At 37.2% G+C, this 19,450-nt stretch overlaps 2 protein-coding genes across 5 annotated transcripts; both read left to right on the top strand.

The window, feature by feature from the left end:
- The first annotated feature begins 1,952 nt into the window (after positions 1-1,952).
- Positions 1,953-10,722, top strand: sgf29 (SAGA complex associated factor 29). 2 transcript variants are annotated; one of them, XM_042504566.1, is made up of 10 exons: positions 1,953-2,088; positions 3,104-3,171; positions 3,569-3,644; positions 3,816-3,888; positions 4,570-4,634; positions 4,732-4,861; positions 6,582-6,728; positions 7,600-7,635; positions 8,039-8,201; positions 10,033-10,722. In XM_042504566.1, exons 2-10 carry the CDS (start codon positions 3,106-3,108, stop codon positions 10,147-10,149), a joined length of 873 nt encoding a protein of 290 aa, XP_042360500.1. In that variant the 5' UTR covers positions 1,953-2,088; positions 3,104-3,105; the 3' UTR covers positions 10,150-10,722. The 2 variants fall into 2 exon arrangements, with proteins under 2 accessions (XP_042360500.1, XP_042360499.1); XM_042504565.1 differs by having other exon boundaries at positions 1,955-2,088; positions 3,098-3,171.
- Positions 10,723-12,575: 1,853 nt separating this feature from the next.
- Positions 12,576-18,853, top strand: LOC121956373 (nuclear factor of activated T cells 2 interacting protein). 3 transcript variants are annotated; one of them, XM_042504551.1, is made up of 9 exons: positions 12,576-12,646; positions 14,555-14,653; positions 14,840-14,900; positions 14,989-15,130; positions 15,741-15,821; positions 17,161-17,398; positions 17,504-17,648; positions 18,437-18,552; positions 18,642-18,853. In XM_042504551.1, exons 1-9 carry the CDS (start codon positions 12,635-12,637, stop codon positions 18,801-18,803), a joined length of 1,056 nt encoding a protein of 351 aa, XP_042360485.1. In that variant the 5' UTR covers positions 12,576-12,634; the 3' UTR covers positions 18,804-18,853. The 3 variants fall into 3 exon arrangements, with proteins under 3 accessions (XP_042360485.1, XP_042360486.1, XP_042360484.1); XM_042504552.1 differs by lacking the exon at positions 12,576-12,646 and adding an exon at positions 14,249-14,395; XM_042504550.1 differs by lacking the exon at positions 12,576-12,646 and having other exon boundaries at positions 14,249-14,653.
- The last annotated feature ends 597 nt before the right edge of the window (positions 18,854-19,450 follow it).

Genomic DNA, 19,450 nt, shown 5'->3' on the forward strand with positions numbered 1-19,450 from the left:
GCTCTTGATTTTCTTGAATTAACAAGGTTATTATCTTGGAATTCTAAGGAAGGTTTGCATGGGAAAATTATTAGCCCCCTTTTTTTCTAAATTAATAAGATTATTATCTCAAAATTTTGAGAAAAGTTTTCATGGAAAAAAATCTGCTCTTGCCAGGATTATAATCTCAGAATTCTGAAAAGAAATTTCATGAATAAAAAAATCTTGTTTCCTGAATTAATGAGGGCACTATATTGTAATTATAAGGAAAGTTTTCATGTGAAAAAAATATAAGCTCCTTTTGCTGAATTAATGAAATAATAATCTTAAAATTATGAGAGAAGTTTACATGGGGGGAAGACAACCTTTGTTTGTTTTCCTGAATCAGCAAGATAGTTGTCAAGTTAATTTATGGAACTGAAAAAGTATATGAGATTATTATCTGATCAAGTCATGATATATGAATAGGACTTTTTCATAAAAGCATTTTCCAGTATTCTGAAATAAAAATCTTGTTGATTCAGGAAAAACATATTTCTTTCCACACATAAAACTGTTGGTTTTAGGAAATAATGTCAGGAAAAACAGGGTAATTTATTATTATAATAAATAAAAAGATATAAAATTATTATAAAAAACATCTTTTATTATTATATTAAGTGAATGCATTACTGCTTCCTTATGTTTATCCCTATAGTGGAGGAGCCAAACAATATTTGATAGATGTTTCATGGCTTTTCATGTTTTTTTTTTGTTTGGTTTGTTGTTGTTGTTGTTGTTGTTGTTGTTGTTGTTGTTGTTGTTGTTGTTGTGTGGTGGTGCAGAAATTGGTTTATTATTGATGTCATTCAGCCATTAACTTGGGTCTGATCATCAGACTGTAGAAAATACTAAAACACTGATAAGATTGTAAGATTTATAAAGTGGTTTCATTTTTATTACTAATTTTGTATTTATGTCCAGATATTTGGCTCTTTGGAAGACAGCTGACAGTGAAGTTTATGATTTCATTAAGCTTATCTGAAGGCGTGGTTATTAAAATGTCTTTAGCTCACATTTAAAATGATCAGCTACGGACTGACTGACACGCTGGCTTCAGTTTTAGGGCATCACACCACCGCAGACATTAATCATTGATTAATGCACAGGATGTTTATCTGCCGACAGTCTGATAATAGCACAGTTTGTACTTGATATCTGGCACAGGCCAAAAGTACCGTCAATATGTGTAAAACATGGGCTCAGAAATAGGTTTGACTTTGATCTACAAGCTAATCTGTGTAGTTCAGGAGGACTGTCCACAGTTTAGGACATGAACTGTGTAGTACATGCATGTATGTTGTCAGATATTATTTTGCATAGGTGGAGGAAATAGGCCCATAGATAAAAGTAAAAATTCAACAAAATAAAACTACTCCTCTATAAGTAAAACACCTGCAATCAAAATATTACTTGTACAAAAGTACTAAGGGACTGTTCTTCATTTATAGGGTTTTTTTTTTGGGGGGGGGGGGGGGGGGGTGGCTATTTCTTTGTATTATTTTACATTGACATTATGCATGCTGCATCTTGTATTATTTGTCCTCTGGTTTTAATTTTATCCTAGCTCTACCTTAGTTTGGTCTCGCTTGTGTTTAGTTGTACTGTTTTACTGGTGTTGTATTACCATCCCATTTCTGCTTTGCTTTGTTTTTCAAAGTACTTGATTTATATTTCTTATTTATACACCAAAGGGGGTAGCTTTGTCACACCAAAACTATCCCCTTACTCTAATAAATAGAGCACCGTCCCTTAAAGTCTGCTTGTAGTTTTCTTCACAAAATCAGTCAAAAGATTGTTTTAATTATTTTTTAATACTGAGTGGATTTTAGGATGTATTTTTATTTTTTATGATTATTTATTATTATTATCTGAGTCTGTATGCTTCAGTGCAGTAAAAAGTAGCCGACAGTATTTCTGTGTCAAACCTGCAGTTCCACCCTCCGTCCAGCTGTCGGCGGTGTGTAAAGCCGGTTTGCCAATTCCGTCTCGACACCAATGAAGAAGAAATAGAAGCTAATCTGTGGAGTTAGCAAGTCGACAAATAAATAAACGGGGAAAACTAACACGGTAAGTGTTTTTACATGTCGTGGAAAGAAAAGGATAAAGCATACTGTGTATATAAAGTTACCACAGTGGCAATATATGCAGCTACTGTTTTTGTTGCAGGAGAACAAATCTCGGAGTTTAGCAACCTAGCTAACATTAGCGAAACAAACCACTTGCTAACCCAGTCAACTAACAGTTAGCCATAAAGCAACTGTTATGTTACAGACTCATGTATTTCCACCACTAAAATCAACTGTAGCATTTAAGCCAGCTTTCTGATACAAAGTTTGTGCAATTTCTCACCATCTAAACCCAAAATGTCATAGTTGTGGCTTTAGCCCCAATACGAGCCCTTTTTTTTTGTACATTTAGATGCACCATACTCCATTAAGAAATCTTTCTCTTTAGAATATTTTTATTATTTTTGTATTATTCCGGTTGTATAGGGGGCTAGTGTGACATCAGGAAAAGCTGATAGTATCTACTTTTTTATTCGGTGTTCATCCAATATACCATTTTGATACAAAATTAAAATTTTAACGCTATTTGTTCTGGTCCTACCAACTGCTTCCAGACATTTTCTTATCAAAAGCCGCGGCGCGTGCCTTTGAATTGGCAGATTTGTCTAACAGGGTTTTATATGTGTCAGCGCTGTTATAACAGGACCCTGCCTAAAATGCCAGAACAGGAAAGGTTTGTGTTAGCAGAAACTGAGATTACCGAGCTGCTCACAGAGCTCCATTATCTGATCCCCATTCAGAAATCTGTCAATTCAGAGATGCATAGTTATTCAGGAGATATAAAACCTATTATGACGTTAATCCATACTAGAAGGATCAACTTTTCATTCATCCAATGTACAATTGTAATAATAGTTAAAATCTATAACACATTTTCACAATGTTATTTTTTTTCAAAGGCTGTGTTTTTTAAAATAATGGATTTCTTTATGGGGTTTAGTATTTATCAATACTAGATTATATTTATATTTAACAAGATATATTTATCTAACAAGATCCTATCATTCAAGGAACAGAAATGTCAGCAGACACCAAGATTGCTGAGCTGCTCACAGAGCTCCATCAGCTCATCAAACAGACCCAGGTAAGTTAATGTCATTGGTTAATAGTCATTACCACGGCTCCCGCAGATCTTTAAAAAGCCTTAAAAGGCACTGAATTCATTTATCAAAAAAATAAGGTCTTAATTGGTTTTAAAATGTCTTAAATATATCTTTTAAAAGTCTTAAAAATTCGTAGACATGGGAAATAGGATTTTTTGTATTATTCTTTTCCCTGACATTGCATTGTACAATTTCAAAATAAGTGGCAACATCTTGTATTTATTAGTATTTTATTTATTCATTCAATATATAAAATATGCCAAATTCCTCCTGCATGAATATCAAAAAGTCACGATTTATGTTACAATAAATATTTGTATAAAATTGTCCAGGTTGTTCAGGTTGACCAAATCCAAATAACCATGTGTCTGTTTCCAGGAGGAGAGGTCACGCAGTGAACATAATCTGCTCAACATTCAGAAAACACACGAGAGGATGCAGACAGAAAACAAAAGTCAGTCATGAACATTGTGAACTCTTACATTCACGAACACTGTAAAGAAGATACAGTCTTCACACCAAAACCATTGTTAGATCTTAACATAATTTTGCTGTTTTAAGTGGTTAGCAGTTGCAGTTATATGAGTCCTGATTCCCTCTCATCCTTTGTCTCTGTCTCCTCCAGCTTCTCCATACTACCGGACCAAGCTAAGAGGACTGTACACCACAGCCAAAGCAGATGCTGAGGCAGAGTGCGGGTGAGTAGCCACCTTCTTTAAAGCCACAGGTTTAAAGAAGCCACAAACATTAGAATTAAGTGGTTTTCTATTCACACTCATGCCAATGGAAAGTTAGGTGTAGTTTCAGAGTCCACAAAACACTGCCTGAGTTTCACAGGGAGAAGGTGTTGCACTCATATGAAGCAAATGGTGACCAGGATTCAAACATTTAAAAAAAATACAAAATAATTCAAAATGTCTCCATATTGCTTGTCTGAAGTATTCTGAGTGTCCTGAAGCCCGAAGTGTGAAGTTGTTTTGAAAAACATCACTGGCTAGCTATGTTGTAGCTCCTAGTGTGGACTTTCCATCAGCATGAGGTGAGTAGATAACGACCGAATTTTCATTTTTGGGTGAACTCTCCCCTCAATTCAGTGATTCTCAAACTGTTTTGGGGAATCCTGTAGGAACAATGAATAGACAAGAGTGCAAAAACTTGTGTCTTTAGGCCAGTTTGGGCAATATATTTTCATTTGCACAACAGTGACTGATGAGAAACAATCATACTAAGAAGCACATGTTCTTTTTTATTTAAACAAATTTCAGCTTGATTAATTTTGTTGCTACCTTCACAAACATTGTTAAGGATTGAAAAAATGTAAGCGTTAGAGTTGATTTTCATAATGCTCTCTGTACACTTATTTCTTTTATTCCTCGCAGCATTCTGCGTCATGCTCTTGATAAAATAGCAGAGATCAAGTCTTTGTTGGAGGAGAGGAGAATAGGTATGTGTGTGATGATAAAATTCAACCATTTCTCTTTTAAAATCTGCAGTAGGATTTCTTTAATCTGTCTTAAAATTGTTTTAATATGTTTTTACAGCTGCTAAGATAGCGGGAGTTTACAGTGACAGTGACCCTCCCAGAAAGACGATGAGGCGAGGCGTCTTGATGACGCTCCTCCAGCAGTCGGCCATGACGCTCCCTCTGTGGATCGGCAAGCCGGGGGAAAGGTAGCTGCTGCTCGTCTCACTGCTGGTTCTTGTTTTCTTTACAGCCTGTGGACACAGTTTTCACCACACTATATTCCTGTAATACATCACAAATGCAGAATTTATTGCTGTTTTCACTGGATTGGAGCTCCTGGCACTTCATAAACTGGTAACTTAGTGGTTTTTTAGGGACATCAGTATCATAAAACTGGATAAGATCTTGAGAGAAATGAATTTTACTCCCTGCAGTGCTGTCAGAAACCAGGTAAACACCTGAGGTGTCTGATCAGTCTGTTATTTGCACATTTGTTTTCTCAGCTCAGTTTACATAAGCAGTTAATTAGTGTAATAAAAAATATGATTTCAAAATGATTGATGCACTGAAATGAAAACGAAAGTCTGATTTGGGTAATGTAGGGAGAATGTTTAATGGTCGCACCCGTCTTTGATACTGCTGAGCAGATGAGTCATGAACACACTCAGCACATTAACATGCACAGTTTGGACTACTGTCCTTGTACCAGTAGACAAGCACCGGGGGAGAGTCCGTTTATTGACGGAAGTATGTCTGACTCCACCACGGTAGGTGGAGATATTCCCCTTAAATCCAGGTGCAATAAACATTACCTTACCGACAGGGTTTTGAAGCCATTATATCAAAAACGTTAGACTCCATTGGGAAAAAAATACTCCACAGAATGGTAATGATATTGACATTGATATTGATTTTTTTAGACAACTAAAATATGTTCTGCTGCAGCCCCGTCCACAGCAGTACGTCGTTTAGCTTCCGTGCAGGTTCTGTGGGACTGTACTTTATTTATCAAAGGAGGAGTGGGGTGGCTGTGGTGTGACGTTTCATTTAAAATAAAAAAATAAATATATAGAACACTACCTTTTCAAGTTGTATGTCCCTCACCTAGGCCAAAATTAAAAACACAAGTCCCTCCTAAGTACTTAACATTTTTTAAACTGCCTGACCCGTTTAGCAGCACCCCTTTCTCCCTCACAAGTAACTTACAGTCCCTGTCTGTAAATACCGAAGGAGGCCAGCACGGCGACTGCGAACACATGCAGAACCAGTCCGACTGAGGTGTTTATATGATAGAAAGCTTGACTTACATTTGCATTATCTGGGTGTGTTAGTCTGATTTCAAGAAATTCAGTTTTGTCCAATTTCAGTCCCACTAACATGTTTACATTTGTTTTAGAAGTCCAATTTTATCGCGCTAACAATAATTTGACTTTTTCTACCATCATGTAAACGTACGGACAGATAAATGTATTAGTATCGGCTTCATCGACTCAGTATGTGAACACATGCAAGGAATCGGACTCCCATTTTTTGTTGCTCTCAATGTACTGACACAAAAATAGATGTAACAGCTAAAACAACAATGTTGGACAAAGTAAACATAAAAATGTAACTATTTTGTGCAAATCTAAATATATAAAGCAAAAAGTAAATTTGCATAATTAACAGAGTGAGCCCAATCAAATCATGTTTGTGTCCCTCAAGCTGCCACTTTATCTTTTCTTGTTATGTTAGGTGTCCATGGACGTGTTGTTGCTTCATTTGCAGCTTCTCAATGAGTTCTGGTGACCAAATGTTATATATAATGTATGTTTGTCGAGGCAAAAACTCCCTCTACAGCAAAGCTGCTCTGACAGACGGAGCTGCTGCTCCGCACACACACCAACTAAAGTCTTCTCATCGTCCTGCTCTGTGTCACCCCCTCAGCCCCCCTCCTCTGTGCGGGGCCACCCCGGCCAGCAGCGACTACGTGGCCAAACAGGGTGACAAGGTGGCAGCGAGGGTGAAAGCGGTGGACGGAGACGAGCAGTGGATCCTGGCCGAAGTGGTCAGCTACAACCACTCCACCAACAAGTGAGAAAACACACACTTCAAACACACATCATAACCACAGGTGCAGGAAGTATTCAGTTCATTTACTGCAGTAAACGTAACAATACTGTAGTTTAAAGACAGCCCTGCATTCAACATGTCACTTAGAGAAAGATCATGCAGGATTTCGATTAACCCTGTGAAACCTGTATCTACATCAGTTTTCTTGTGCTGCATTCAGAGGCCTTTCACAAGCTATTTTAACCCTTTGAAACTTGAGCACATTGGTTTGATTTTTTTTTTTTTTCTTTTTCAAAAACATGCAGGAAAAAAAGGCAATGAGCAACTTGGCAAAATGTCCCACAAATTAAAAATGAGGGAATGCTTATGAGAAAATTATTCAATGAAAGAGCGGAAATTGTCAAGAAAACTATATATAATTATAATAATTTTATGTTCTGATACAGAAAAAAATGTAATAAATACATAAAATATATACATATTTTTACAGCATATTTTCAGGTAATATTCTTGGATTTTTTCTTTTTTAAACTTTTTTTTTGCTAATTTTTAAGTCATGTCATGTTTCAGGGGCTTGTGTCCTTGTCCACTTGTTTTTGAAAGAAATCAAACCAATTTGCTAAGGTTACAAAGGGTGAAAAACAACACACGGACTTACACGCAAGTAATCTCGGAGTCACCAGCTGTGACCCACTGGAAGTGTGTGGCAGCACATTTATCTGCAGAGACACTAACTTTCCACCTCATGTCATAACTTTGTCCCCACAAAGTGTAAAGTACTTCAAATATCAGGATTTGACCTTCAGGATGTGAAGTCACACAGGACCGAAAATAAGAGAAACTCAAGTTTGATTGCTGTCAAATATAAACTTGTCCTCACCTCTCTCCGCAGGTATGAAGTGGACGACATCGATGAAGAGGGCAAAGAGTGAGTTCTCTTTCATACTTTCTCATGAACGTCATTAAGTGTTCTCCATCCGCAGTCGTCATTGTTTTAAATCTCTGAGCTCTATCATTTTCCTCTTCTCTTTATGTTTTTTTTTCCTTGTCAGCTTTAAATTCATGCTTTACTTTGAAATACAAAATAATTTATTTAACCCAGTTAGATAAATGCTTATTTCAAAATAAAAGACTGGGAAAAATATCTAAATGTATTGAAAGTTGGATGTTACAATACATTTTATGTACATGGAAGACGTTAATAAACAGTCTTATAGGGATGATCTCATCAACTGATTCCAGACTCAAAAACTGGTTTTCCAAACAGACTCCATGTGTCTCAAATGTGTGTGTATGTATGTGTGTGTGTGCGTGTGTGTGTGTGTGTGCAGGAGACACACTCTGAGCAGACGGCGGATCATCCCTCTTCCTCAGTGGAAGGCCAACCCAGAGACGGATCCAGAGGCCCTGTTCAGTAAGGACCAGCTGGTGCTGGCCCTCTACCCCCAGACCACCTGCTTCTACCGGGCCCTCATCCACACTCCACCACACAGGGTGAGACTGCCAGCACGCAGCTCTGACGTATCTTTAGCAAGGGTTAAAAACGCTGCTGTGATCTCTAATGCAAATGTATGATGTCAACGTTAAGTTGTCGGTGCACAGTGAGCTATGCCAAAAGTTTGGTGTCAATGGGAGCTCAGTAATCATGTGAAATGATATTTTACCGAGTGTCACAAGTCCAAATCATTACTGTTGCAAAGCTACATTTTCCCTGTTGCTGTAGTGAGTTTTGAGGATGTTTTTTACAAATAGGCACAAAAAAATATAATATACTGTTTTTATTTTTGAATAAGCTCAGCGTTTTATCCTTCAATGCCAAATTAATCAGGTCATCTGAGCGCTCTCCTAAATATCAACAGAGATGGGAGCCAAAAAAACTTGTGTCACTCTCAGATTATTTAGCCAGTAAGGACTGATTTCACAGACTGAAGTTACAGATCAGTGGGAGTTTTGAATAAATGAAGTAAGGGAATCCGTTTGTTTTCATTTATTCTAAACAGACATATTTAATGATTTGGGGGCCGGGTTCCCAGAAAAACTGTCTTACTTTGTTTTCACCTATTCTCTAACAGGGAATGTTGTTAGGCTGTTGGCAGCTGTAGAAGAAGCACTCAAAACTTGTTTTCCTTAGCAAAATATTAATAGCAAACAGCAAAAGTTGCAGTCAAAGTCCAAAAATTTTATTTGCACAATGTATTTAAATGTTCTCTTTACTCTAAATTTAGTCTTTTTAAGGTTGTTTTTTTAAAGGGAGCTTTTGGGGCCTTCTGTGAGTTATTTTGGGGCACAATGAGCACATAATACCAATCAGCACATAATTCAGTATTTTTCACATCTAAGCATTATAATAGATCAATAGCTGCGTGGGCCCTTTTAGTTGGGGCCCTAATGATAAAGCCCACCTCTGAATATTATAATGACAGTCTCATTTTCTCATACAGGGTCCACCCAGTTATTATGCTGTTCTCTGTACCCCGAATCAAACTAATCTCGACTAGTGCAGGTGGTGTACAACAGCATGAAATTTGTTTTATATTAAATTACCCTCAGACCCCCCGCCAATTATGTTTCTCTCCACATTTGCTCCCCCATTATATACATATATAATAACCTACCGCTCTAGTACTCATTCTCATGTACTCAGGTCGGACCGGGTCTCTGCAGCAGCTGCTCCTCTTGTCAATTAGTCTGATCTAATCCGCTCCGATCGGGTTGACAGGTCAATTATTCAACTGAGACTCTACAAACTGCTGCTGAGGAAAAAAACTTAGGAAGTGCTTCGCCGACCCTATATTCATGGAACCGCAAAATGTCCACATTTAAAGAGAGGACACAGAATGATAGACACAGACGCACACAAACGAAAACTTTACAACTTTGGCATTGCACTTGATTAGAGCACAGAGGCTATGAATGAGAAACCACTGTTAGTGGTCATAGAAAGACACTGTGTTTGACTGGTTTTAAGCAGCAGAGCTCCTCTTTTACAATGACCCACACCTGCTAAAACCACCAACCATGAGACTACGTCAAAGTAGTTTGTCTGGCCTTTTGACAGTAACACAGCCTCACTCTTGTTACAGATGTACAGTGTGTTCAGAGTCTGATCCTGCAGTGCAGACGACAGAGTGAAGAAACTCTGTCACATCCAAAATATAATCCTCTGAATGCTGCTTTTGGTTGTTGGATGTCTTCATGTTTTAAAGCTTTCGGTCTGAAGCTTCTCCTGATTAAATGTACTGTGTTTAGGAAAACGCTCCCCCAGATTGTTCTCATGATGTGGGAGCTTTCCTCTAAACTGACCTCAGCGTGTGTTTGTTTTCAGCCTCAGGATGATTACTCAGTGCTGTTTGAGGACACATCGTACGCTGACGGTTACTCTCCCCCGCTCAACGTGGCTCAGCGGTACGTGGTCGCCTGCAAAGAGAACAAGAAAAAGTGAGCGACAGCTGGACATCAGGGCAGAGATGAAGTCTGTTTGGGAGCGTTTTTATGTTTTAAAATTGCACTGATTTCCATTTTTGTATGAAAAATGTTTGTTAATATTTGTCAAAACTCAAATCAAGCTCTCTTGCTAGTGTTTTAAATAACTTAAATAACAAGCAAAAACACTCCTGAACAGACATTCGTTTCAGTTCTTGAACATCTTACATAAGACCTGTCGCTACTAAGACACAGAGGAGAAGTGGAATTGACCAGAAAGACCTGATCATCTCCTGGGGAAAAAAAATGCTGCGTCCCAAATCCATACTGCACACTGATTCTAAGCCAATTTTCAGTTTGTACAGTGTTCACTCAGAAAAAAGTGACAAAATAGAGCATTTAAAATACTCAAAACAGTCAGAATGGAGACTAAAAACCTCAGATTTTTGAGTGAGCTGTTGCTGTACATTGCTGTTCCACAATGCATTGCACGACGGGAGTGTGGGAGCTGCTCAAAGCTGAAGAAAATCAAATACTTTGAAATTCTATAATTTGCTTTTTGTTTTCCTCCCCTGGAATTTTTTTCCTAGTTTTTTTAATATTTAATAATGCCCCTAGCTAATTTCCAGGTCATTTTTGTCGACTTTAATTTTTAAAAAAAATATATTTAATATTTTGCAGGACTTTTCTTGCCAGGTTGCTCATTATGTTGTCTTCCATGTTTTTGAAAAAAAAAAAAAACAATTCTCACAGGTTTCAGAGGTTTAAATGCTTGTGAACAATGTCCGAATGGAGCACAACAGAGCGGATGTCGCTCCAGGTGTTAAAGGGTTAAAACTGCTTTGTATGTTGAATCCTTGAATACCTACTGCAAAAACAGGATACTGTAAGGCTTAGTGTGTACTTTGTATGTAGTGTGGAATTGGGACACAGAAACGGAGTTTAAATTCAGAGGAGAAGGAGCAGCATCTAGTGGTCAGTAGAGGAACGTTTTACTCCAAACACCAGCTTCAGCGTCCAGCTGCTGCCTGTGCTGGGAGCTGTTTGGTTATTCTGCCATGAAGGGCCTAAAGTGTATATTTTTTACATGTCAAGTGTTGATTATTGTTGTGTGAAAGAAAAACTTAAAACCCAGAGTCACAAAAATGTCTTCAGTGCTTCATTTCTTTGTTTTTTTCTCCATTTAAAATTGCACATTCAGCACTGGAATCAGCTATGTTAATATTTTTACTCAAGTATTACTGAAGTACAAAAATGAGGTACTTGTATTCTACCTGAGTCTTTTCTTTTCATGCTACTTTTATACTTCTACGCCACTATGTCTCAGAGGTAAATATTGTGCTTTTTACTCCATTTCTTTTATCTGGCAGCTTTACTCGAGAGTTACTTTACAGATTAAGATTTTTACGCACAAACCATATGAAGAATCCTAAAATCTGTTTTGTTATGAAAATTAAGCTACCCAATGGTTTATACAAATTCATGCTGAAATTATTAGTCAATTAGTTGAAGGATTTGCTGCTTTTCCTTTTGAATAGTTGTAATAATTGTATTAGTAATAATGTTGAGCTATGGATTGTGATGGCATTTCTCACATTTTCCCTGTTTTAACAAACCAAACGATCAAATTATCCAAAAATTTATCCATAATGGAAAACATCCTTATTAGTGATATTATTCAATAAGAACACATTTGTGTTGAGACTGAAAACCCAGTAGGCCACACACAAAAACTGATCAGAAATCAACAAAAGAATTGTTAAAAAAATGGACCAATAAAAACAATATAAGAAACTTTACAAAATCTGGCAGCCTTTTTTAGATCCATATGAATCTTCTGATGAGTTAAGATTGCATCCATCACCCTCCCTAAATGTCGTTTTCTTCTTTTTTTTACATTCTAATTTATGTTCTCTCTTTCTTTTGTAGACTTTTTAACACCCCTCGTTCCCTTTTGTCTTGATTCAATTAATGCTATTCATTATTACTGTTATGATACTTAATATATGTATATGTGTATAGAGGTTTGTATGTTCCATGAAATGTTATTGTAAAAACAATAATTTATTTTTAAAAAACAGAAGAAGAAGAAAATAATCATAAGTTATGATTATTTCAAAATGAGCTCCACCTCGACCAATTACAACAGTAAAATCCTGCGTTTACATGAATGCATGAGTCATAATTAATGATATAACATATAATGGTAAAACAGTCACAGGGGGCAATTTTATATTACTTTACTACTTAAACTAAATTTTACTGATTACACTTACATACTTTTGTCAATTAATGAATAAACTTAGTTACTTTACGCCACTGGCGCTGCTAATTAAACTGTCCTCAATCTAGCTTGTCATCGTGGCTGTGAGTTGCTCCTTCATTTATGTTGTCTATAGTTCCTATAGTACCTGAACGTCACATTAGACCGCAGAGAATCCCAGTGAGGCATTATATCCCACAGTCCCTGAAGGCAGCAGGAGCGCGCGGAAAAAGAAACAATCATGGCTGAAACGGTGAGTGTCTGACACATCTGCTGCGTTTATCGTATTAAAATACCTCTTTATCCACGAATTGTGTCCAAAACAACACGTGTAATGTTGTTGCCATGTAAGGCGCTACTGGCGAAAAGTGATAAGTTAAGGTGTGAAACCACAGAAATTGATTAAACTACCCCCGAAGTGCACATTAGCTTCAGTTCGGTTAGCTAACAACTTGATTTTCTAGTGCACCTAAAGGGCTCTGTGATTGTCTAATCAGAGTTCTTCAAAATAAAAGCCTATAGGTATCATAGGTGACAGAGGGTCTGCTAACAACGCTTTCGGTTTCGTTTTTGGTTTCCGCTGATACCATAATGGCTATTAAAATATATATTTAACTACTTGAGCAACACTAAACACTTTGTATCGGATTTGTTTGGCTTTAAGTAACGTTAGAGTAACCATAATATCGCCGAATCCTTTACAGAAAACAGATTTACGTTAGCTATAGTTAGCTAAGTTAACTCAAAGTAGATGTGATGTTACTTTGAGTTAGTTAAGTTAAGACACTTTGAAAAATACTAATTAAAAGTGTTGCATTCAAATCCTTACTTTCTGTATGTACTTTTAATCTGCAAAATCTATCTAATCTATAAAAATCTAAGTATGATAGATAAAAGCGCTTATTATACTGTACTATGTTCCCTGGCAGTGTTTTCCTGTTCTGTTTGGTGTTTTTGGATTAATATTCCTGGTGCGTTAATGTGCATGATGCATTCTACTGCTGCAGATGTTACAGATTGTGCTAATTTAAATTCCTTTATATACTGTTGGGTAGCTTATTCTACAGCAGTTCATTACTTTCAATAAGATCACCATATCTTGCTCTCCTGAAAATTGTTGCCTGGAAAGCTTGCATCAATAGTTAACTTACTTTACAAAAGTTAACAATGACTTTTTTGGTGGGTAATTAATTTTGATAAAGGTTTTTGTCTTCATTAACATTCAAGTATTTTTCTGTTGATAAGTGTAAAGAAATACTAATTACGACCACTGTACATTCAATCTGAACATTTGTTCCTTGAGTTGTATTCTTTGTTTGGTGGCACAGTCATTCAGAAACTGTAGATTAAAATAGTATCTAATAATTAATAATATTTTTGTTGTTATCATACATATGGGGAGTTGAGTAAAATGATACATTTAGTTCAATGAACTAGTGTATTAATGCTCAGTTCTCCAGTTAAGATTTTGCTAAAGAAACAGGCGATAATGTTGATTAATAAATCATATTTTCAGGGGGTGGCCTCAGAAACTGGTTTAACACCTGACCGATGAAACGACTTCAAAACATCACCCTGATCAGTCACAAATCAATACTTCTCACACATTTATGTATTAATTTGTGGCAGCCTGCCACAATCAAAACATCTGTCTTTACAGAAACATGTTCTATTTTTGGAACTTGACTGTTCATTAGGAGCGTTGTTGAAATATATATACTGTGTTGTTATTCACTGCATCACACTCTTGGAGTGCAGGTGTACTCTGGACACAGATGGAGCAGCAGAACCTCATACGCATTGACAGTGAAACCTAACTGTTCATTCTCCTCTCCAATCGATCTGATCCTATCAGCTCTGATCAGATCGATAGATTGCAAGTATCAGTTATACATCCCATGTCAACAAAATGCTCCTGAGGAAAAAAAGAACTCATGGAGGGCTCTCCTTGTGCTGCGTTCACAGACCCACATAAACATTTAAAAGAAGAATCAAAAACAATGTAAGCTTGCTGTCATTGTCTGCCCCCCGTCATCAGCTATTGCCACACATGCACTGTCATTCTGTTGAAACACTGAAATCATATACCTTTCATGTATTTTTAAAAATGCATATCTCATGTAGAGAGCAGCTGAACACAGCCTCTGTCTCTGTTCTCCAGGTGTCTGACAGTGAGCAGCAGGTTACAAAGCCTCCACCCAAACGGCGACGCATCCTCGACCCCTCAGCCATCGTCTCAGTGCCTGTTTACTCCAATAAGGTAAACAAACAGCCAGCGGTCAGTAAGAGCTGACATCAGAACAGTGCGCTCAATTTTTCTTTTGACTCAAACAAAAACTGTGAGGTCATTTCACACGTTAGAACTTTGTGAGAGTTTGTGATGATATGACTGATGTCTGAAGATCCAAAAATGATTTCAAAATCACCTGAGTGGTTTTGTTTTCAGGTAAACAGCAGCCTGCAGCTGAAGCCAGTGGCAGCTATGTTCACTGAAAAGGAAAAGTCAGGTAAAAGTTCAAGTTAAAAACTCAGGTAAGAGTTCAACTCAATAGCAGATGATTTTAAGATTTACTGAATGTTTGTGTCTCTGAACAGACGACGCTGCAGACGACAGTTTGTTGTCGCTGTTTTCGTCTCGGGGGCCGTCAGCAGCCGTCATCTCCCTCAGTGACTCTGAGGAGGACGAACCAGAATGTGAGGAGAACAAACCAGAACACACAGGGAAGAAAACAGAGCCGTAAGTGGTTTAAAAAGTGGGAAATACAAGCAGTAAATCTACTTTGAATGTTTCCTTCACAACAGGTAAATTCAACTAAAGAACTTTTGGATTTAACGCTCTGGAATTACTGGAAAATTCTGCTACTTCATGAAATCGTAAAAAAACACATCCCCATTATCTGCTAAGAATCAATTACGCTTTTATTACATCTCGCTTAGATTACTGAAACTTGCTGTATTCGTGTTTACTCAATTCAACCTCTCTCTTTTTGTATTTCTACACTGGTTAGCTTTGGAAAATAAATTGTGAGTAATTTTTGTAATTCACTGACATACTAACGCCTGAATGCAGTCTAAGATCCTGCTTTCTTGCTTTCTCTTGAATTGGTCATTTTAACTTCTTTTCAGTGTGTTTTATACTCTGCTTGTCAACAATATTGTATTGATTCTACTTTTATTTATTATTTATTGAGTAATTTATCTTGTCTTTTCAAAGCACTGTGTAACTTGTTTTTGAAAAGCTCTATATAAATACAATTATTATTGTTGTTATTATTCAGGGGTGTTAACATAATTAGTCAAATTCAAGGTTTATTTATTAAAAATATGTTTTCTCACCTTTATTTCAGAGCAGCCATCCGCTGCCCGTCTCCTCCTCCTCCAGAGAGTCCGGTCAAGAAACAGTCCAGACAGGTCACAAAGAAGATCAAGTGAGTCCGGTTTCTTTGCTCAGTTACAGTTTAAAGTAAAAACTAAGTAACTAAACAGCTGACATAACTCAAGATATGATCATAATAATAGAAAATAAAATCAGCTTCCTGCAGCAAATGCATGTGAAACTGACAGCTGAAATTGGAAAGCTCTGGTAAAAATAGAGGAAGCTTTAAGCTCAAACACATGAAAGTAAAATGCATTTCACTGCACTGCTGAAAAAAACTGGAAAATTCATTGTTAAATTGTCAGAGATTGAAGCTGAACAGCATTACCCAAAGAAGCTAAAAGCTGAAAGACTTGAAAAATGCTGAACGAATGTGCTTTGTACTTAAAAAAAAAAAAAAAGCATGAACGATAGAAACAAAAATTGAGAGAATAAACAAGAATATATGTTCACAGGGGCTTAGTGTTTTTGACATTTCAATGGCTGCTGTAGCAAAAAGTATGCAGAAGTAGTACTTGGATGAAAAATATACAGAAGAAGTATAACTCATGACAACTCACAGAGAGGTATTAGTTGAAAAAGACATCCAAAATCAAAAATTGTAAGCTGCATTGCTCAAATTTTCACATAGAACACCCAAAGACTTTGCTGAAGATGCAGACATGTCCTGTGTGAGGATGAAATAATAAATGAATTAGAAATCACAGTTTTTGCTCAAGAGTTGATGAAATAACTTAACAGTCAGTGAGACAGTGGAAGAGTTCTCTTGGTGCTTTGAAGCAGAAAATTAAAAAGTCCTTTTAGTATAAACTAAAGTACATTAGCTGAAACAAGTCAAACATACCAAGTTTTAATGTTTAAATTGTGTATGAGAAGCAAAAGTTTTGGGACCTACAGTAGTTTTAAGTCAGAAAAATTTTGTAAATGCAGAAAGGAAAAAATATCTATTGGTGACATCACAGGTCATGTGATAAACTATAGGTCGCACAATACACACACCCATAATAAACCTGAAATAGCTGAAATTGTAGTGACCTAAAAGTTTGAGTGAAACCTGTAGCTGAAAATATGCAGGACTAGCATTTAAGGTTGGAGGATGCTTTCCATTGAGTTATCTTATTAAGAAAAAAAGTAAAGAAGTATTTGAAAAACTGATCAGAGGTAGAAACAGAAAAAAATAGGGCTGAACATTTTGATATTTGAATGGTTTCTGTAGCTGAAAGGATGCAGTGCTAGTAGTTGACATGAGTGCTGCTAAATAAGCATTCACACACAAACTTTTTTGAAAAACATTAGTGTGAATGCTGCTGATTCAACATGCATATAAAACAAGTCAGAACATGGAAAGTGCTTCCCACAAAAACAAAGCAAACCTCGTGTGTCTTCCTCAGCGAGATCGACAGAAAGCTCCGGGCGGTGAACTCTCTCCTGTCTCCTGAATGGTCCAGATTTCGCTCGCCTCCAGGTGAAAAAGTCGACGACGACATCATCATCGTGAACCCTAAAGAAGACGATATCATCACGAGCCCTGATTCTAGACTTCAGGATTCTCCGTACAGCTCATCAGTGCGGGAGATCCCCCTTAAGATCCGCTGCCGAACGGATGTCCACAAGATCCCAGTCCTGTCTGTACGTACACAGAGACAATACTGTAAAAAACACCTGCAACACTAACACTGGTAGGTGCAGTAGTACACACTTTTTGTGTCTAACACGGGGTCTGTTTGTTTTTAGTCAACACCTTTAAGTGACGTACTGACCCAGCTGTCCGCCATCCTTAACGTTCCTCCTTCTCGCCTCCTGCTGGAAAGGGAGTCAGCAGAGCTTCCGACAGACGCCACTGTCGGCGAGCTCGGCCTCGGCATCGCTGACATCATAGGTGGGTCACACAGCACGCCAGCTATTTTTCTCTTTATTAGCAAATTGCTCTTATCGTAAAAAATGCAGTTATTCACAGTTAAGCTTGAAGGTTCTTCCTTCGTTTTGGGAGCAGCAGTCAGAGAAACAGTTCATTATGTGTTTCTGAAGCTTTCAGCCTAAAATCATGGTTTGTTTTTTTTATTTCGCAACTTAAGTCTGAAATTTCAGTTCTAAAAATTCAGAAATTCAGATCAAGTAAACCTGATTTTTTTTTTTTTACGTTAAAGGGATAGTTGTGGATTTTTGAAGTGGGGCTGTGTGAGATACTTCTGTGTAGTCAGTGTATCAGATACAGTAGCTGGCGGTCAGCATGCTCCCGGTTTGCAGAAACAGGAGAAGAGGTGGGATTTAATAAGTTTGCACTTCTTCCTCCGTGTCAGACATGTCTGTATGTTTCTGTGTATTTATATGTTCATTCTTTCCTTTTTTACATGTTCAACAGACGTTTCAATTGAATTATTTTTTGGGGGCGTCTGTCCATCCCGTTATCATAAAAACAATACCTAAAGGATACATTGAGGGTGTTTCTTCAAATTTGGCACAAACATCCACTTGGACTCTGTGATAATCTGATTAGATTTTACTGGTCCAATTTCAAGGTCACTGTGACCTCACAAAGATGCTATGAATTCATTATGCTAATTATGACAAAATGGCAAACATGAAACTTTTGCTAACTAAAAAGACCTCAGACTACAGAAAATGAAAAATACATAATCCCAAATGATGTTTCTGTTCATTATGCAGAGTGCGTCGTCATGGCAGCGGAGGATAAAACGAAAGCAGACAGCAGCAGCAGCAGCATCACAGTGAGACTACAGAGCAAAGACAAAGACTCTTCACAGGAGTTCTCTCTGCACAAAGTTCGTAGTTCCTCTCCTCTCTGTCATCAGCTTTGGGTTTGTTTAGCATCAGCACACACACCAGTGATGTAATAATCTGTGTGTTTCAGAACGCACCACTGGGCTCCATCTTCTCCCAGTACCTGTCCAGGATGACGACCACCGCTCAGAGGAAGGTCTGCTTTCACTTCGATGGCTGCAAAGTGAAACACAGCCAGACGCCAGAGCAGCTCGACATGGAGGACGGAGACATCATCGAAGTTTGGATGTAGATTAATTTCATGCATCTATTATATGTTTATTAAAAAAACCAGAAAGCCACTCATCGGTAGTTCACTTTATTTGTAAAAATCAGTTATTTGTAAATGATGAAAATACAAAGAATTGGATTATATGTTGAGAGCCTATTCAAAACCTTTTTAAAGGGTAAAAATGACAAGCTATGAAATTGTTGTATAATTATTAACTTGTTTAAATCTTTTTGTGACTGTACAATAACCTTTTCTTACTTTTTTTTACTGTTTTTATTTAAATAATAAAAGGAGTAGAAGTTACTATCTATAAGAAAACTCTGAGGTCATTAGTCTGAGTGGAGGACATTAATCCTTTAACATCTTCTTGAATGTCCCATTCTTGTGGACACGGTATCTCAAGAATGCCTTGAGATATTTTCTTCAAGTTTGGCACAAATGTCCAATTGGACCCAAGGATGAACTGATTAGATTTTAGGGGTTATAGGTTAAAAAGCATGGCCACTGTGACATCATCTGTCTCATTCTTGTGAACATATCTCAGGAACACCCAAAGTGGATTTATTCAAATTTAGCACAAATGTTTACTCAAGGATGAACTGATAAGAATTTGGTGGTCAAAGGTCTTTGTGTCCATCTCATTCTCGTGACCATTATATCCCAAGAAG

Source organism: Plectropomus leopardus, chromosome 17 (assembly GCF_008729295.1).
Source record: "Plectropomus leopardus isolate mb chromosome 17, YSFRI_Pleo_2.0, whole genome shotgun sequence".
NCBI lineage: Eukaryota > Metazoa > Chordata > Actinopteri > Perciformes > Serranidae > Plectropomus > Plectropomus leopardus.